At 51.2% G+C, this 18,386-nt stretch overlaps 6 protein-coding genes across 6 annotated transcripts; 4 read left to right on the top strand and 2 right to left on the bottom strand.

Moving 5' to 3' along the window:
• Positions 1 to 413: 413 nt before the first annotated feature.
• On the top strand, positions 414 to 1,323 carry BDV17DRAFT_212634 (putative signal sequence-binding GTPase GPN3). The gene has a single exon (XM_073755459.1). It carries the CDS (start codon positions 426 to 428, stop codon positions 1,296 to 1,298), a length of 873 nt encoding a protein of 290 aa, XP_073611212.1. The 5' UTR covers positions 414 to 425; the 3' UTR covers positions 1,299 to 1,323.
• Positions 1,324 to 1,667: 344 nt separating this feature from the next.
• BDV17DRAFT_212630 (Apq12 family protein) lies at positions 1,668 to 2,563 on the bottom strand. Its single transcript, XM_073755458.1, has 2 exons — positions 2,396 to 2,563; positions 1,668 to 2,341 (listed from the first exon to the last, which is right to left on the bottom strand). The coding sequence occupies exons 1-2, from the start codon at positions 2,409 to 2,411 to the stop codon at positions 1,827 to 1,829; spliced, it is 531 nt and encodes a 176-aa protein (XP_073611211.1). The 5' UTR covers positions 2,412 to 2,563; the 3' UTR covers positions 1,668 to 1,826.
• A 503-nt stretch (positions 2,564 to 3,066) lies between these two features.
• On the top strand, positions 3,067 to 5,036 carry BDV17DRAFT_274743 (S-adenosylmethionine synthetase). Its single transcript, XM_073759161.1, has 4 exons — positions 3,067 to 3,234; positions 3,354 to 3,375; positions 3,436 to 3,493; positions 3,585 to 5,036. Exons 1-4 carry the CDS (start codon positions 3,180 to 3,182, stop codon positions 4,611 to 4,613), a joined length of 1,164 nt encoding a protein of 387 aa, XP_073611210.1. The 5' UTR covers positions 3,067 to 3,179; the 3' UTR covers positions 4,614 to 5,036.
• A 396-nt stretch (positions 5,037 to 5,432) lies between these two features.
• On the top strand, positions 5,433 to 8,341 carry BDV17DRAFT_284748 (uncharacterized protein; the record flags this gene model as incomplete). The annotated part of the gene is made up of 3 exons (XM_073760584.1): positions 5,433 to 5,567; positions 5,637 to 6,347; positions 6,398 to 8,341. 3 exons carry the CDS (start codon positions 5,433 to 5,435, stop codon positions 8,339 to 8,341), a joined length of 2,790 nt encoding a protein of 929 aa, XP_073611209.1.
• A 3,815-nt stretch (positions 8,342 to 12,156) lies between these two features.
• Positions 12,157 to 13,454, bottom strand: BDV17DRAFT_295485 (uncharacterized protein; the record flags this gene model as incomplete). The annotated part of the gene is made up of 3 exons (XM_073763068.1): positions 12,157 to 12,827; positions 12,905 to 13,015; positions 13,244 to 13,454. The coding sequence occupies 3 exons, from the start codon at positions 13,452 to 13,454 to the stop codon at positions 12,157 to 12,159; spliced, it is 993 nt and encodes a 330-aa protein (XP_073611208.1).
• Positions 13,455 to 15,074: 1,620 nt separating this feature from the next.
• Positions 15,075 to 18,233, top strand: BDV17DRAFT_295484 (uncharacterized protein; the record flags this gene model as incomplete). Its single annotated transcript, XM_073763067.1, has 4 exons — positions 15,075 to 15,506; positions 15,628 to 15,972; positions 16,052 to 16,916; positions 16,963 to 18,233. The coding sequence occupies 4 exons, from the start codon at positions 15,075 to 15,077 to the stop codon at positions 18,231 to 18,233; spliced, it is 2,913 nt and encodes a 970-aa protein (XP_073611207.1).
• Between the last annotated feature and the right edge of the window lie 153 nt (positions 18,234 to 18,386).

Below are 18,386 nucleotides of genomic sequence, written 5' to 3'. Positions count from 1 at the left end.
TCCATCTCACTTCCCTCGTCCACCAAACGGACTATCCTTGCTAGTGACATGGCTACTGAGACAACCAAAACTGATCCAGCGCCTTTCTCGGGAGGAATCAGTTATTAACTCCATACTCATTGGTAAGAAGGGGATGTGTATTTCGGGAGCATGCAGTCACCGTGTTTGTCAAGGAAAACGGGCGTCGACTCTTGCCATAGCGTCTGAGGCAAAGCTGTTACTACTTTGACAAGATACATATCTTTGGTCAGGGGGGTGACTGTGGGACTGGTTGGTATGTGGTTCAAAGTGTTGTCATGTGGGAAGCTTGTATAGATCACCCGGGAGCGGAACAACAGTTCTTCCTCCATCATTTTCCGGCGCATACTCCGCATCGATAAATTCAATTTTGACCCCAGGTCAACAAAACACATCGACACCTCGTCATGTCTAAATTCGGCGTCCTAGTGATGGGCCCAGCGGGCGCTGGGAAGACCACCTTCTGCAATGCCCTCATCCAGCATCTCCAGACCACTCGGCGGAGCTGTTTCTACGTCAACCTCGACCCCGCGGCCGAGACCTTCGCATACGAACCGGACCTCGACATCCGCGAACTAGTTACCCTCGAAGACGTGATGGAAGAACTCGGGCTGGGCCCTAACGGGGGTTTGATCTACTGTTTCGAATTCCTGCTTCAGAACCTCGATTTTCTATCCGAAGCGCTCGATCCGCTCAGTGAGGAGTACCTCATTATCTTCGACATGCCCGGGCAAATTGAGCTTTATACGCATGTCCCGCTACTTCCGTCGCTCGTACAATTCCTTTCCCGCGCTGGTCCGTTGAACATTAATCTCTGCGCTGCATATTTGCTGGAAAGTACATTTGTTGTCGACAAGGCGAAGTTCTTTGCGGGAACGCTAAGCGCCATGTCTGCAATGTTGATGCTCGAGATGCCACACGTGAATATCCTCACGAAGATGGATCAGGTACGCGAGATGGTATCGCGGAGAGAACTAAAGCGGTTCGCGAGAGTCGATGTGCAGCTATTGCAGGATAACAATGAGACTGAGGATGCGGGGTCCGATAACCCCATGGCGAAAGAGTCGCTTATGAGCGGGGGATCGTTCGAAAGGCTCAATCGCGCTGTTGCGCAGTTAATTGATGATTTCAGCATGGTGTCGTTCTTGCAGCTGGAGGCTGGCGATGAGGATAGTGTTTCGGCGGTGCTGAGCCATGTCGATGATGCCATTCAGTATCATGAGGCACAGGAGCCGAGGGAGCCTAATGATGCGCAAGAGGTTGATTTTGAGGATGATTGAATGGATTGAGCTTGAAATAATCCACGCGAACTACGATACTGGCCGGCAGTTATTGCGGCCTTTTGCCCTCGAGGGTGCGTAAGCTATCCTCCCGTCCGGGCTCACTACGACTCAAGACTATACTCTGCTTACAGAGGAAAGGCATGTCCTTGATACATAAAGCGTGCTGAGGACACTGAATAATTGCCGACCTGCAGGAGTCTTGCTCCATAACGGACGAACCGGACGACGAATGAAAATAATGAGGATCTCAAAATGAATGTGCTTGTATCATTATCATGAACACTTTTATGAATACTCTATCCGAGCATAACTCCTTCGATCAATCTCAGAACCCAGAGAAAGCCACGTAGAAAAGAAACGATTAATCATAGAATACCCAAGAATGCCCCTGCCAATGAATCAATCCAACGCCCCCAATTGCACATAGCTAATTTTTTAGACCTGCCAACCGGAGGCCTTTCCCAGAGAGAACTAGACAATATTCATAAGGCGTCTGAATGATCGATTCTGAAGAACAGTGGAAACTCAGTTCCTCCGCCCATACCCATGACTCGGAGCATTCCCGGCTCTCGCTGCAGTAGAATTCTCAAGCCCATGACCAAACTGCTCCAGCAGCCCGACGAGAAAGTTGAAGACAAATCCTACATCGCGCGCAACCTTCTCAAACCCAGCATTATACACGTACACTCCGAGCGCAATAATAGTCCCCCAGTAAACTGCGCGCGTCGCAAGCCAAACCCAGAACATTACCACGCGACGCGTATAGTCAAGGACCTTTAACGAAACGAAGAGTACGAAGAGCAGAACGAGTACGGTCGCGAGGTCGGGCATTGAAGCGAGCATGTGCGCGAGTGGCTGAACAAGGTAGGGGTCTAGGTATGTTGTGCGCAGGTTTGCTAGCGATGGGTCGAGGTACGCTTCGCGGAGGTAGGCGACGGAGGGTTCGAGGTAGGTCTCATGAAGGTGGCCGAGATTGGAGGCTAGAGGCGAAGAGGCGAGCTGTTGGACAGCTGGATGCTTGAGGACTGACTGCATGTACTCTGTGGACATTATTGTTAGTATCTACAGGCTGAAGGCGAGCTTGAGGAGCTTACCCGGGAGATTGTCCATGTTGACAAGAGCGCGCAGTTACGGTTTAAGTAGAGGTGATCGCTGGGTCGACGACTGAGATCAAAGGAAGTCAAAAGCTTCTCTCAAAGAGTATAAGACGGTATAAAGCGACGAGAATCAACGGTGTTTATATAAGTATAGCGAGATTCACAATGTTTATGACTCGGTTTGGAGTAGAAGCCAGTGAAATGTCATTGTCGTTGGAGGCGCGGAAGAGAGAGACAAACAAAACAAACACAGCTGGTCCCCACAAGCGCTTTCCTCGACCTTCGGAGCTCCCGCTGTAGTACGAGTTCCAGCCTCGACCCCTCCTTGCCTACACTATGCGTTTATGGTATTGTCTTTGTACAATTCACCAGTAATAGGATCGAGATTGCAGGGAAAACTGGAGTTCTCAAAGAGGGTTTCCGTATTCATCGAAATTCCCGCTTATTCGATAGATTAAGCGGAATTGGTAGTCCTCCGTAGAAGCAATAATCAATAAATGCTCCGAATTTCATTTTTTGGGCCCCGCGTAAGTAACCATGGCTGACACCGACATTTTCTTATGGAATGGCGACATTTGCTTCAGGGCGGTCGGCGACTCGGCTCTTCTGCAGTTTTTATTCCCGAGTCTGCCCCTCTTATTTTCTTACTCTTATTTTCCTCCGTCCCGCTCCCGCTCTCACTTCTTCTTCCCCTTCCTTCCCCTCTCTCACCACCGTCAGCTTTTCTCTTTGTCCTCTACCTCTTTGTCTTTCTTTCTATCAACTTTTCAATTCATTCACAATGGGCTCTATCGCTAAGTCCGGCACGTTTTTATTCACCAGCGAGTCAGTTGGCGGTAAGCATACCTAGGAGCCAACACTGTTGGAGCCAACGCCGTTGGGTTCTACACTGTTGGATTTAACACCTTCGAATTACAATGGACTGTGCTAATGTCTTTTTTTTAAAACAAAAAAGAAGGACACCCTGACAAGATTGCGTATGTCTCTCTCTTGTCTCTTTTGTTATGTAGTTGAATTGGCAATTAACTTGGTTACAGCGACCAGGTCTCCGATGCCATCCTCGATGCCTGCTTGGCTGAGGACCCCCTCTCCAAGGTACGGAACCTTAACTCCTCCGTCTCCATCCTTAGAGCCGATTGCTTCTGCGCAAGGCATTAAAGCAGTCCAGCAATTAACAATCATATAGGTTGCTTGCGAGACTGCCACCAAGACTGGTATGATCATGGTCTTCGGTGAAATTACCACCAAGGCCAAGCTCGACTACCAGGCTATCATCCGTGGTGCCATCAAGGACATCGGTTACGATGACTCCGAGAAGGGTTTCGACTACAAGACCTGCAACGTCTTGGTCGCCATTGAGCAGCAGTCCCCCGATATCGCTCAGGGTCTTCACTACGAGGAAGCTCTCGAGAAGCTCGGTGCTGGTGACCAGGGTATCATGTTCGGCTATGCCACCGACGAGACCCCTGAACTCCTCCCTCTCACCATCCTGCTCTCTCACAAGCTCAACGCTGCCATGACCGCTGCCCGTAACAATGGCTCCATTCCCTGGCTCCGTCCCGACACCAAGACCCAGGTCACCATCGAGTACGCCCACGACAACGGTGCCGTCAAGCCCCAGCGTGTGGACACCGTCGTTGTCTCTGCCCAGCACAGCGATGACGTGAGCACTGAGGAGCTCCGCGCTGTCATCAAGGAGAAGATCATCAAGAAGGTTATCCCCAATGAGCTCCTCGACGACCGCACTGTCTACCACATCCAGCCCTCTGGCCGCTTCGTCATCGGTGGTCCCCAGGGTGACGCTGGTCTTACTGGCCGTAAGATCATTGTCGACACCTACGGTGGTTGGGGTGCTCACGGTGGTGGTGCTTTCTCCGGAAAGGACTACTCCAAGGTCGACCGTTCCGCTGCCTACGTTGGTCGCTGGATCGCCAAATCCCTTGTCGCCGCCGGTCTCGCCCGCCGTGCCCTTGTCCAGCTCTCCTACGCCATTGGTGTTGCTGAGCCCCTCTCCGTCTACGTTGACACCTACGGTACCTCCGACAAGTCTTCCGAGGAGCTCGTCCAGATCATCCGCAACAACTTTGACCTCCGTCCCGGTGTCATTGTCCGCGAACTTGACCTGGCCAAGCCCATCTACTTCAAGACCGCCAAGAACGGTCACTTCACCAACCAGGAGTTCTCTTGGGAGAAGCCCAAGACGCTCAAGTTCTAAGCGGATGACGCTTAGGCTTGAGTCTTCTCTGACATATCTTCCTTATCTCCTTTTACGAGTGTAATGATTCCTGCTTTGTTTCAACAACTCAAAGCACAAGCATAGACATGTCAAAACAAAAAGCCTCTTTTGTTTCCGTTTCATTTGTCTGACTATTTCTTTGCATGGTCTAGCGGACCAGGGTTTGCGCGGATAAATTCAACATGATACCACTTTTGGCTGGGAGGGATATATCGGCGTTGTTTTGGAGTGATCATTCAACATTTGAGCATTGAAGCTCAGCATCTCGATCGAGGCCTACTGCTTGCATAGAGGTCTTCGAGAGTGGTTCAGATCGACCGACATGGAACGATTCACCACTATTGCATGCTAATCTAAACATTAGCAATATAGAATAATAATGACAATTGCATTACATGCAAATTATCTTCCCTTGTATTCCTAAGATCAAACTGACTTGGAGAAGACATTCGAGTAAAAAATTTCTGCAGGGTGCCATTCCTCTGTCTTGGGGGAATTCCGATGTGGCCCCAGCCAGCCCCATCGACGCTCAGACCCCACGGCGGGCTATCAGATTTCGGCCTCAGGCTCTCAGGCAACGATCCCACAACCCCACAAACGCGTGACGCCAAGCCCATCAAGTCGCGTCGAAGAATCCGATCATGCATTGGACTCCGCGTTGAAACCACTATACCAATTGGACTATACTTGTTGATATATTGATTTTTGCTATTTGTGCGTTTATTTTGCTTACACCTCCAAGACGTTACTTCCCTCAACCACCCAACTATACGATGTATGAGTAGTTCCAACGCGTTCATGGCCTCGCGTGGATCTCTTTCTGTGCTTGAACCCATGCCACTCAACCAGCTCCACGATGCACATCGTCCCACGGTGAAGAAGCGCAAGCTATCCGCTTCTAATGACTGCGCTTTCAACAACATAATCATTCGGGTGGGTTGCCCACCAGTCCCACAATCCCCCTCTAACCTGAGTATACTGACATCCATCCCTCCCTTGAAGGCCCACGCCGCCTCCTTATACGATGAGCCATACGTACTCGAGCCGATTGCCGTGATTCCACGACCCCAACTGCCCTTCGACTGGCTTGACGCGCCCTCGGCGCTATCGCAAATCCAGTCCGGAAGTATCTTTGTCGCGAACATCCCCGTGCTCGAGACCGAACCTCAGCCTGAATTGAGCGTCCTGGTTGTACGATTAGCTTCCGACGGCGGCCTATATGTGATTGAGAGGGTCAAGGGGGGTATATATTCTCTTTCCAAACTCGCCCGCGGCGTGGAAGAGGGAGATGTTCGTGTTCTGGTCAAGGCAGCTAGTCACCGAGTCAACACCTTGCCTCCATGCTCGCCTCGCAAGCAGGCGGATTGTGTTTCTGGTGGTGATTGGTGGTGTCTAGCGCAGGTCGATGACCCTGCGCCTGATTTCAGCTTTCAGGTTCCGACCAAGCGTGCCAAGGTAGATCTTGTTTTCGGGGTGCCTGATGAGCCTGTGGATCGTGATGAGCGGATGAAGGGCGTGTCTCCGGTGGATCTCCTGGATAGGAGCTCAAGCGCTGATGTTCGTATGCTCTCCGTGCCTCCGGAGTCGCAAATTTCTGTCGAGCCCGTGGTATCTGGCGAGGTTGAAGGGAACATTCCTGAACCGACCCAGTCTTCCCAGGAGCTTCTGGACGGATTGAGGGAGCAGTATCTACAGGCTCTCTACGTCTCTAAAGTATGTTGCCAAAGAGTTGTGACTAAACAAGTTGATACTGATACTTCTAGGCATCTGTTGCATATTTCGCCAAAGGCCCTCTTCCACGCTGCCGGGCTGCTTTCTCGGCTCCAGACTCGACAAGCAAAGTATCGGAACTGATCGCTTTCTATCGAGAGGCCATTTTGCCAGCAAAGAAAATGGATTTGAAGTTTCGCGAGACTTTACCGACGACCCTTCATGACATCGTTCTCACAATCTCAGACGATAATGCTGCGCCGAAGAAGCGGAAGAGTAAAAAGAAGACACTGGGACGCAATGGATTCTACCCAGAGGAACCGGACTATGTTCGCGGATGGTGGAAGAACCGAGCATTGACAGAGTCCGGCAGCTCGGTTGAGACATCACGGGATGCGGAAATCAAAAAGCATGTCTCTGATTTGCGGATGCGTGAAACCCAGCTTCAGATCCTACTCATTTTAGAGACGATCGCACTTGAAACGGCCGCTGCGGATGAAGCAAAGAAAGCAGGTCAAGGTGAGGCTCCTGCTGCAACTTCCGAGAATCCAAAGCCCAAAACGAAGAAGCCGCAAGATCTAAATGTCATGCTCGAACTACACCTCGATCGCCTTTGTATTTGGCACACGGTCAGCTTTGACGATACCACTCTAACTGAGTCTCAGGCTTCTGGAAACACCCAGCAATCTGGCAAGACAGGTGGAAACGACGCGATGCGAGACTTCTGTACAGAAGTGATTATTCCTTTTTATGCTTCGCGATTACCAGACCGCTGTAAAACCATCACACGAAAATTGGGTGTTTCTGTCGGCACTATATCGCCGTTCCCAAAAACCGCGAAGAAACTGCGCAAAGAGTCAGCGGTCACTGAGCGCAATTCTCAAAAGTCCCGTCGCATACTACATCGCGTGCTAACGGATGAGCAAACTACCCCCCAAGGCCGGTCACAGCCCTCGCTGCATCGCTCTATCACTGCTCCATCGCAAATTGAGAGTAAGCGGGACACTACACCCTTGCTACCGACACTCAGCACCAGCGTCCGTGGCGGTATCCAGAAAGCCAAGCGAGCAGAGAACCGCGAGGTGGATCTTTTCGCCGTAGCACGGCAACACGAGACGAAGCTGAAGCGCGTGCAAATGCTAGCGGACCAGAAGAAAGAGCTCGACGCTGCTATTCTTGCACTTCGGAAACCAAACCGTGAGCTAGTGGCCAAGGATATTGCCCAGGACGCAGAGAAGCGGTCCAGTTCGAGGAAGCCCAAGAACCCCGTCCGGAACCCCATGGGCCAAGGCGTTCAAGTCATGGCCACGCCTAGTAAAGTTCGGAAACGAGATGCAGTCAATCTTCCTCTGCCTAAGAGTGTGGCTCGATCGATGGCGAAGTCGACGGCTGCCCCCTCTTCGTCCCCCTTCAACGCCGAGCCACAGGTCATCCCGGGTTCTACTATCCGGCCTACCTCTTTCTCGAGCGCACCTTTTACTGGCGATTCCGCTGTGCAAGAAACGCCTTCTCGCCGTCCATCACAGCCGTCAAGCTTCTCCAAAGCGTCTACAGTGCCCAGCGTGGAAGAATCGCCCATCCCGGCTGGGAACCTCTTCCGCGTCCCTCGACGACCAGCTCCTCGGCCAACGGAAACAGACCCCTTGACCCCGGTCAAGTCACAGTACGCTAATCCCGCAGGCGCCGATGTAGCCCTGGAAACCCCACAACCACAGCAAAAGCTCCCGCCACCACCTCCCCCTCTATTCGCTCTCCCCAGAGTAACCCCTTCCAAATCGTCGATGGTGTTTGAGACGCCGCCGAAACCTAAATCTGCCCCGATCCCTGTGGCGAGTGGGCGTCGGTCTAGTGCTACTGGTTCTGTCTCTGGATTGGGTGCTGCTTTGGGCTCCAAGGCTAGTCAGGCGGCGCCTGCGTCTGTTGTACCAGTTACGCCGGAGAAATCGATATATTCGGCGCTGGGCTGGGATGATGATGATGATGAACTTGCATTGTGATTTTTATGGGTCAATATGTTAGCGGGCGTTGTTTGTGTTGGCATGGATATCGTTTACTGGGTAGATAAGGTGTTAGAGGATCAAATAAATCCGGCATGATGATATTCTTATTATAGGCCGGCATTCGCAGGGTCTACGGAATACATGGCTCTGTAAATCATATACCCAAGGCTAAACGGGATCTTTTTGATGCGAAGTACATTTCCTGTTCCTACACACAAATGATACTGTTGGGAAGGAACTATGGAGACCGCTTCGCTCGCTTGTAAACACCTGGAGTCTGCCATCTGCAGTGAAACGACCACCACCATCGTCATACAGACCAAGCTCAGCCTCATACTGGATCATCAAATTGAACCATTCCAAACAATGTTGGCGTCTCTATCCCCTTTCTGTTCGACACAAAAGCATAATACAGTGAACCTGAAGTAGGGCTAGTTACATGACGTAAATCGGACTAGTCCACTGTGATAACAGCGTGAGACCTCCAACTCTCCAATTCTGAAGTTACCCCTCGCTGACTGGCGATCCTCTTAAGCCAGAAAAGATACTCAAGACTTTCTCTGTTTCTGGATATACATATAGTGCAAGTGTAGACGCGCTCCACGCATGTTTTCGGACCCTGGTTGTCTTGCTCTTCCTCCTAGCGAATAGTACCTTGGGGGCTTCACTATTCAAGAAAATAATCATCGATACCGACTTACACAGCGACGTCGAGTATGGCATATTTCCGGATTCTATCTCTCTATCCTTTCACTGCTAACCTGCCCTAGTGACGCAGGAGTCCTCCTTTTAGCCTGCACCCACCCAGACATAGACCTCCTAGGCGTGAATATCAACTACCCATCCATCTACAGCGGCCTCGCCATATCCAGCATTCTGGGCTACTAAATCATGGACACATACCACTGGATTTGAAACGTCTGTTTACGAATGCCATTTTCTTCGATGACTGAGTATACGAATGGCGAATATACCAGCAAGGTCGGTTACCATTGGCGAGACAACGCTTCCTTCCCGTGGCTAAATGTCAGCGGGACTTGAAATTCTGTGCAGCTTTACCGGAAGGTATTAGCTGACCAGGAAGATCAGAACGTTACTGTTGTTAGTATTGGGTTCTTTGATAATGTAAGACCCTGTCTACCTATCCGTCCATTCCCTTACAGAATAATCAATCGAGTTCGCTAGATGAAATGTCTGTTAACTCTTTTCCCTCTTAGCTTTCAGGTCTTCTTTCCTCCAGTCCAGATGCATAACCCTCCCTCACAGGACGGCAGCTGGTCAGTGCAAAAGTGACAGGATTCGTTGTGATGGGTGGTTCATACCCATCCGGTCACGAATTCAATTTCTTCGGCTACAATGCCACCGTCGCTGCTCATGTCGTAAATAGTTGGCCCGGGTCTACACCATTTATTGGCGACCAGGTATGACGGTACGTCCTGTCCGGAGCACGCTTGGCTGTTGATGGACCCGAGGGCGACCCTGTTCGGGCTGCTCATATGTGGTATAGGTGTGTACTCCAGTTTTCCCTTATCATCCCACTAGTTTACTAACTTGATTTGTGATGTGTGCAGTGGGTACAACAGAACTCGAAGCTCCTGGGATCCGCTTACAGTCTTGTAGGCGCTCGAAGGTCTAGGTGAACTCTTCGAGGTTGGAGAGACCCCAGGACATAATTATGTCTACCTGATGGGCGCAATGTCTGGAGGTCTGGAAGTAATGGCCAGTCACACCGGTATCTATAGTTGGCGGTATCCAATGAGACGGTGGGTGCTGTTCTTGACAAGAGGTTCATGCAGGGGGCTGCTGTGCTGCGCACTGTTAGCATTGCCATTTTTGCTTGTGGTTGCGGGTATTGGGGAGCATTAAATAGACTGAATACTGTACGTTGCAAGTATCCGGAACACATGGGAACTGCTAAATCTCCGAGGCTCGATAGGATGGAAGAAATAGAGCACTAAGTAAGAGTCCTCAAGTGCACCTTGTCTAGCAACTCATACTTCGGGAGGGCTGGATTAGGCCTTTTCCCATTCTGTAATTAGGGCTTTCCGTCTCCTTGCTATGCAAACATTAGCCCAGCATAATTCAGTTCGTACTCCATGTGCATTCTTTTCTTTTTCTGACGGTACCCGACAACCTATCCGATGGCATAATGAGGTGGCCGACCAGCAGGTCTCCTCATATTAGCCTAGCCAAGCCAAGGCAATACGTCCATCATGTCCGTCACCCGCTTGCGCCCAGATTTAGCCTTGCAGTAGCTTCACCTCTGCGCGACGCTTGCGGCTGAGAAATCCTATTCCATCCCTTTCAGGAATAACCTGTACCCGACTTTGTGGTAGGCTAGGCGTTATGCACAATTTTGAGCGCGCAGAAATTGGAATTCAACACGTCTCTTGAGTCTATCTATAGTGAACGTGCTGCTAACACTGTATACGGAACAGTAATATGGGAAGGGAACGAATAGGAATGAGACGAAACGTGAACCGAGTGCTTGAGTATGCACTTGTAGCTGCATGATCATGACTTTCTTTCTTCTAGTTTACTGGTCAAGGCACGGGGCCGGCTTTTTGCTGTATGGTTTGTACTTCGCTACGTCTCCCACAAGGCCCTGCTTATCTATAAGTATACGAGTAATGTAATACCAGCATCTCCACCTTCACCCTCACTCTATAAGTTAATCAGCCTTCTGTTTCGCTTCGTTCAGGTGAACATCAGTAAGAAACAGTGTGGAAATTGGCCTGTGCTAAATTGCCCCGATTCCTAGACTGCAGATAATCAACATCGAGTATTCGGTACCAAGGTTGCTTAGGCATAAACACAAACGCCACCTCGTATCCCGCCGCGCGGACCATCTCAAAGCAAAAAGCAGCTGGGATTAGGATCAGCGGCAGAGCTTTTGTGATGCATCCATATCCACACGGAGAGCACAATCGATATGACCCTCCTATAAGGTCGAATGTGCAAGGCTCTGCGAACCTAGCGACTAGCTAGATGAGTCCTCAAGATCTCCGGCAAGAGTTAGGTAAGTACCTCAATCGCCCAAGGCTGCCCAGTGCGACAGGGATAGTCCGCAGTCTATGTATAAATAGAGAAGAGAAAAGATTCTTGGGATTGCTGATTGAGTTGGAATTCGAGGACGTGTGTGTTCATTCCAATCAGTACGGTAGGTTCCCGGTTCGCTTCAACAGCTCTACCCTATTATGTATATGATGCATTCTTGAAGCCTTTCGCCCGCCTGGGCATCCGGGCTACCTAGCTATAGAAAGGCACGGGACGGGACAGCAAGCAGCCTGATCAGGAGTTGCCGACTTGATTGAGACTAATTGGTGCCAGGACCTTAGGCAGCATAGCAGCTGGAGTGTGCTTAAGCCGGGCTAGGCTGCGTTAGAGAAAGATTATTAGGACACTCTGGAATTTAGAACAGGTACTTGGAATCGGATTGAAATTGACAGGCTCGTGGGCCATGATCCGGGCATGCAACTGCATGGATAAACTGGAGTATGAGGCTAGTACACATCTTCTTGCCCATAGTTTCTGGTGCAAAAGCTTTAATTTGCTGGGCTAATACGTTTTATTGTGTCTGGGTTTGAGCATTACGCTATGGAATATGTAGTGCGTATTACCTGCCCATGTTGTCTCTCAATCTGCGGTCCAGTCACGCAATAGAGTAGTTAGAATATCAAGAAAAATGCAACGAGCAAAACATTATCCCTTCCGCCAGAGGAAAGACTGGTGATAATAAAGTCAGGGGCATGCCCGGACTTCTCTCAGTCTACCCTCACCCTTTAACCTGCCATCCAGCCACAACACCCTCATTACAACCCACCCCGCCTCCTCTTCAACGGCCTCCCAACAGCCTGAACAGCCTGAACAATAAACCCCACGCCAACATCGGGCGTCCACTGCACAAAGAGCACGCCTATCAGAATATAAAACACACCCACAATACTCACCAGAGCCGCCTGCAGAGCATGCATATTCTTCCCCCGCTTAATGTACAACGAGTTACCTAGATGCCGTTCCTCCTCCCCGGAATCATTATTGATCAGTGCATTCAATCCGGACAGGGGTCCCAGGACCGTCACGAGGGCGAGGGCCAGCGCGAAGCCGGATAGGACTATAGCGAGGACCATCACGCCCTTGAAGGACTTTTTGTGTGAGACGCCTGTGCGTGCGACGAGGAGCATTATCCCGGAGATTATGGAGAGGATTATATGGGTTAGGGGAAGTTGGAAGAAGAAAATGTTCTCCTGGACGTGTTTTGCGCGCGGGAGGGTGCTGTTTAGGAAGCCGCGGACGGTTGCTTGGGCGGCCGTGGAGTCAAGGTCTAGGTCATCGATGATGTCGTCGTTGAGGTCGGTAAGGTCTTTGCCGCGCAGGTTTGAGACGCAGTGGGTTGTTGTTTGGTTGTTGTCGTTGCTGTTGGATGTCGATGTGCTTGCGCTTGTGGCTGGGGGATTTGTCTCGGTGATTGAGACACAGCCGCCTGTATATACTCAGTCAGTCATCCATTCTAGTTTTCTCATAGATGGAGGTGAAGTAGGCTAGCTACAATGTACGTACCGAAATATCCCACGCGAAGCGAGACATCGTCCGTCTCATTCAGCGTCCATTCGGCGAGGAATATGTCATTAACCTGTGCCGAAGTCGAAACGCAGCCCGCAAGAATAAAGCCTAGAATTGAACACCATCAGCATTAGTCCTGGCGGACGCCGTAAACATGGGACATTCAATATAACTTACCACCCAGTACAATGGCCACCAGATAAGAGACAACCACCAGGAGCGTGAGGCAACAAACCGATCCTTTTCTCTTTCGACCAACCGCTCTGAGAAGCCCAAGTCAATAATTCAATGTCATTCTCTAAGAGTAGCAGCCACCACAATGGCTGTATCACGTACCTGGTTTCTCCATATAGATCGATTGCTCAGGATAAGGTGCATAAACCGGTGCAGGCCGAAAAGCCGCGGGGGGAGGAGGAGTAGGAAGTTGAAGGGCACTGGTAGATGAAGGCGTCTTCTTCTTCTTACCAGTGGTCTTCTTTCCCTTCTTTGCACCAGCCTTCTTCGCCTTCTTTCGTAGAGCTGATGAGGCGCTGGAGTCTGCTGCCATGGTTGCTCGCTAATGTGAAGTATGGAATGGAGTAGACTCGCAGTCTCGCTATAGAAAGGGTGAGCCTTGAAGACTGCAGATGAGTCCTGTCTTGTGTCTTTATATATCCCAGGGCAGTTGAGCAAGCGGAGTGCATGGACTTATATCAGAGCAGTGCTCAAGGAGTAAAAATAGAGTATATGAGACCATACCTAGAATGTCCCCTGCATTTGAACCCCAGGTCGCTTCACTGAGTTCTTCTCGCTCCTCTCCCTATCACAGGCCAATCATCCAATAGAATCAACTCCTCACATTCCGATCTTCCAAATAAATGGGGCAAAGGTTCGCGCGAGAGGCTATGCATGTCGTATCGACACTAAGGTTGCGCCCGAACCCACGCAAGGCTCGCCAATGGGGATCCACTCCGATAGTTGAAGGATCATTATTGCAAAATTAGCAGGCAATCTTGTTTGCTTCGTTGACCCTTGTGATCCTGTCCGTGCATATGCCATATATCAAACCTGCAGTTGGTCGGTTCGAAACGAGGAATCGCGAGAGCCGCGCTGCCTAGGGGGCTAACACGAGGGCCAAGAAGGGCTTACTTTTTCCCCATGGCTATCCACAATCCTTGCAAGTTGTGTTTGAGACTTGGACATGGCGTATAGGCTGTGCTAGCTTTGTTTGCAAAGTAAATGCGTGTTTTTGAGTACGGAGTAGGGTTGGCTTGCGTTGGTCGTGGCCAGACGATCTTGGATCTGAACTGGAAACGGGATCAACCCTGCTTCCCTACACAGGGTCACTCCTTCCCTGTTTATATTTGGCACAAGGCTGTAGAGCTGAACGGATATGCAGTCTTCGAAAGCCACTCGATATTTCCATTTTCAATCGTTGGTGCGCACAGTCCCTGACACGTAGTTGAGATACTCTGGGTACGGGTCAGATATCGGACACGCCGTGACTGTGCTTGCTTGCGATTGATGCCACGAGAAAAAGGAGACATCTATAGCCAATTGCGAAGCGGACGCTGATGACAACTGCAAGGCTTGCTCGATGAAAGGCCCGGTCCTTCAAGTGGCCCCCAGATGGTCCTGGAGCCTCACTGGATATCCTGCGCATTTAGTGGCTGACTGCCACAACGCCAGACGCCTATACCCCAGGGGTTTTTGCAGGCCTTACGTGGCAGGACCAAGCTATAGAGCATTGGATGGTCTGATATCGATGGAGTAGATGCATTTTGGCCCCCGTCTGCTTGCAGAAGTCTGGGATGTCCGCATCAGGGTCCGGTCTGGGGCTTGATATGAGGGTGTGATGACCCTTGGCGCAATATCCATGCGGCTCTGTGGCTCTGGGACCCTACGAGAGGGACCACGCGCCTTCATTCCCTCCTGTATGCCTCCCCATGCCTCCGTTTCTCTTCGCCAGCTGCGGTGTGCCAGCGAGCCTTCTTTTTACCGAGCCTTTTCCCTGCCTGCCTTGTCTATCCGCAGCTCACCTACCTTATCGCTTGTACAGTCCCGTTTCTACATTTCCATTTCAAACATCATTAGTCAATGTTGATGCCCTTGCACAAGGACCTAGGATACATACATCTCTTCTCTGGGCCGTTCATTCAGCACTGAACACATCCAAATCAGAGTTACCATGTCGACATACAAAACACCCGTTCCTCATCCCTACAGCGAAAGGGACCAAATCCCACAGGTCACCCTCTCAAAACCTAAACTCATCTGCCTAACAAAGATTCCCAAGCCCGAGAAACACGATGAAGCCAAGGCTATTGACATTGTAGCCGTCCACGGCCTGACACCCTGGGAGTCCAGGTCCAAATCCGAGGATGGATCTCCCTCGCTCTTCTGGCTGCGGGACTTTATTCCGAAGGATATTCGCGGGGCCAGAGTGCTTACTTTCAACTACGATGTCAATGCACTTTGGAATTGCGGAGAGCTTCATGGTAGCTTACGAGAGGCGTCTAGGGTGCTTCTTTCCGAGCTTGCAAGGGTGAGGGAGAGTGTACCGGCATCAAGGCCGTTGGTGTATATTTGCCATGGTTTTGGAGGGTTTATTATTGAATCGGTAGGTCTATATTTCTTGTCTCTATCTAAATTTTGTTTGAGTGAGATGGTGCACTTCATTTGACTTTGGTGCTTTGATTATGAGTGGCTGGCTGACGCATTCCGTTGCTGACTTGATCAAGTGTCTGAACGATGCTCTCATGCAATCTTCCTCGCCATTCCCTGATATCCTTGGGTGCGCTCAGGGTGTTATATTCCTGAGTACGCCGCAACGTACGTCGCCGGAAATTCTCTGGGCGATTCTGTTGACGAGTTGTGCGAGAGACAATATACCAGGGTTGAGCCCGGTTGAGCTGCCACAGACTTTGCCACATCCGAACTTGGAGGACCTTGCATGGGTAGATAGAAGCGCGGGTACTCTTCGTGGTATTACCGAGAGCTTCAAGAGCCATGCGGTGACTGGGCGGATGAAAATGAAGGTGCTTTCTTGCTATGAGGATGTTCCGACGTCGCCACAGCAGGTTTGTGTAAGTTCAGTTCCCTTCCAGTCTGCAGGCCATTCATATCCAAGACTTAGAATGTTGGGCTAATCTTGCTTGTTTATAGAGCTTGACCAAACATACTGCAGCTCTTGGTTTGAAGAGCGAGAAAGTCCACTCGATGAAGGGCTGCACTCATCTCTCCATGGCAAGATTCAGCGATAGAGAGGATGAGAACTACAAGCAGATCATCTCTGCTATTAAGAAGATGAGAAAGTCAGCATTCAAGGAGACGGAGCCCGGTCCTACCCCGATACACGCTGGATCTGTGCCATCTGCCAAGGCACCTGCACTCGCACAAGAGGTCCATAGTGACCAGGCCACCAATGTCGATGCCCTCTCGGACATCTCGAGCTTAGTTGGTCCGGATATCAACTCGCAGTCTGCAGCAGCCAAAAACACGTCTGTCTCGCCAATGCCAGGCCCCACGTTGTGTCGTGATGCTGATACGTTGTCAATCACTGGCGTCGTCTTGCCCCAGCAGCCAGCTCAAGTCCAAATCCAAGCCCATGACAGCATCAAGGATGCATCGCGGGCGTCCCCTCCTGTCATTCCGCAAGACTCACGACCCGAATCCAATCCAAGCAGGATGAAGATTGCCCGACGCCCTGTGGGCCAGCCGCCTAGCAGGTCACTGACTGCACCCGGTAGTAAACCTCCAGCGGCACAGGCCCAGGCACCGGCACCCGTCAGCTACAACGATCAATCCGTCACGCAGATACAGTCTACCCTGCCACCGCAGATACCGCGCTGTCACCTGCAACGTTCCCTCACGTACCCTCAGATGCCGGCAACAAACACGCTTACTGCCAGTGAAGAGTCACCTGCATATAGGGCCACCCCTCTCCCTCTAAGGCCTTTACGTGCAAATGCAAATCCAAACCAACCCTCCCATTTCTTAAACGCGATGCCCGGGCCGCCGCAAATCGCATGTTGGTAACAAAGACAGGGGCAGGGACAGGAATATATTTCATCCAGCCCAGACCCAGACTCAGACTTCCGCCGGCAGATCGATTGTTCCTGCTCAGCATAGTGCTCCGCAGCCTATTTCTACTACTAGCGGTACCTCGCAATACCCTCCTGCTCCTGTCCCTCCTCCCGTCCCGCACCCACCTCCCACCAGGCGCTTTCCGGCTCAGACTAGTACAGCTACGAGTACAGCCCCGGAAATGGCAATGGCAAGTCCAGTCCACGTTGCTAGTACTCAAGCTCCAGGCGCGGGTTCACCTCGTCCGCCCAAGCTGTATGATGCGAGCTCGCCGTGTGCTCTTTTAACAGAGCAAGGGCAACAGCCAACCATTAACGCCCAGAAGCCGGCGAAGCCCAGAGCGGGAATGGCCACGGGTGCGGGTCAGAGACCGCAAATATCGTCTCAAAGTGCTACCCCAGGTAGTTTTCCTCGGGGTCTTCCTAATCCTACTAGCACGGGCATCGGTGCAGTTCAAGGCGGGAGTAGGAGCCTCGTCCCGGCTAGGCCCCCGCCTGCGTCAGCGCCAGCACCAGCACATGGCCATGCTCATTCTCGTGGCCCACTTGCTACAGCTAGGGCTAGAGTTGGAGCTGGAGCTACATGGCAGGGCCCGCGGCGACAGCAACAGAAGCCACAGAAGCAAAACCAGAAACAGGGACAAGGACAGAAACAGAGAAGCCTTGCTCCAGCTCCAGCTCCAGTCCTGGCTGTAGTTCCGAACAGCAAGGGATCCGGGCTCTTCAAGAAGATCTTCTCTTCTTCGAAGAAGAGGCCCGGGGCCGGGGTGGGGACTGCTACGGTCTCGCGTCATGGTCATGGTCATGATCTGCCACATCATAGAGGACACGGACATCAACCGCATCACAATAGCAACAGTGGAGCAATTGGCGCTGGCCTCGGCGCTGGTCTTGCGGGGGCAGCAGCCGTGAGTATAGGTGTGGGCATGATTGCGGCGACAAACGCGAGTCACAGTGGTGGTGAAACTGATACTGAGGGTGAGACTGAGGGTGAGACTGGGGTCGAGACTGAGAGCGGCAGTGGCGAGGAGGGATCTGGGGAGGGTGAGGGCTTTACGTCTGAGGAGGATAGCGAGGATAGTGAGGATGAGGAGGATGAGGATGAAGATGAGGGTAGTGATGGGAGTGATGATAATGATGATGAGGACGACGAGAATGAAGACAAAGACAATTCAGATGGTTCAGACGACTCTGATGACTCGGACGGTTCGGACGACGACGACGATGAGGATGATGCTTACAGCTGGGTCTCAGATGATTGAGGAACATTTTCGTTTACTTTATATGTACTGTTTAACAATCCCACTTATTCTATCCACTTACTTACAAGAATCTCATTTGCTACATTTATGCACTCTACACCTAACACCGCATCGGCCAGTGCTATATGTACGTATGTAATAATCAAGAGCCCT

This window comes from Aspergillus undulatus, assembly GCF_047715775.1.
Source record: "Aspergillus undulatus strain CBS 261.88 unplaced genomic scaffold BDV17scaffold_69, whole genome shotgun sequence".
Classification (NCBI taxonomy): domain Eukaryota; kingdom Fungi; phylum Ascomycota; class Eurotiomycetes; order Eurotiales; family Aspergillaceae; genus Aspergillus; species Aspergillus undulatus.
Note: the sequence above shows the minus strand (reverse complement) of the source record. Positions and strands in the feature narration are given on the sequence as shown.

Excerpts from the sequence above, each read along its gene's own strand:
- BDV17DRAFT_212634 (XM_073755459.1), top strand. The coding sequence starts at position 426 with ATGTCTAAATTCGGCGTCCTAGTGATGGGCCCAGCGGGCGCTGGGAAG.
- BDV17DRAFT_274743 (XM_073759161.1), top strand. The coding sequence starts at position 3,180 with ATGGGCTCTATCGCTAAGTCCGGCACGTTTTTATTCACCAGCGAGTCA. Across the intron at positions 3,235-3,353 it reads CACCAGCGAGTCAGTTGGCG|AAGGACACCCTGACAAGATT; the intron begins GTAAGCATACCT and ends AAAACAAAAAAG. Across the intron at positions 3,376-3,435 it reads GGACACCCTGACAAGATTGC|CGACCAGGTCTCCGATGCCA; the intron begins GTATGTCTCTCT and ends ACTTGGTTACAG.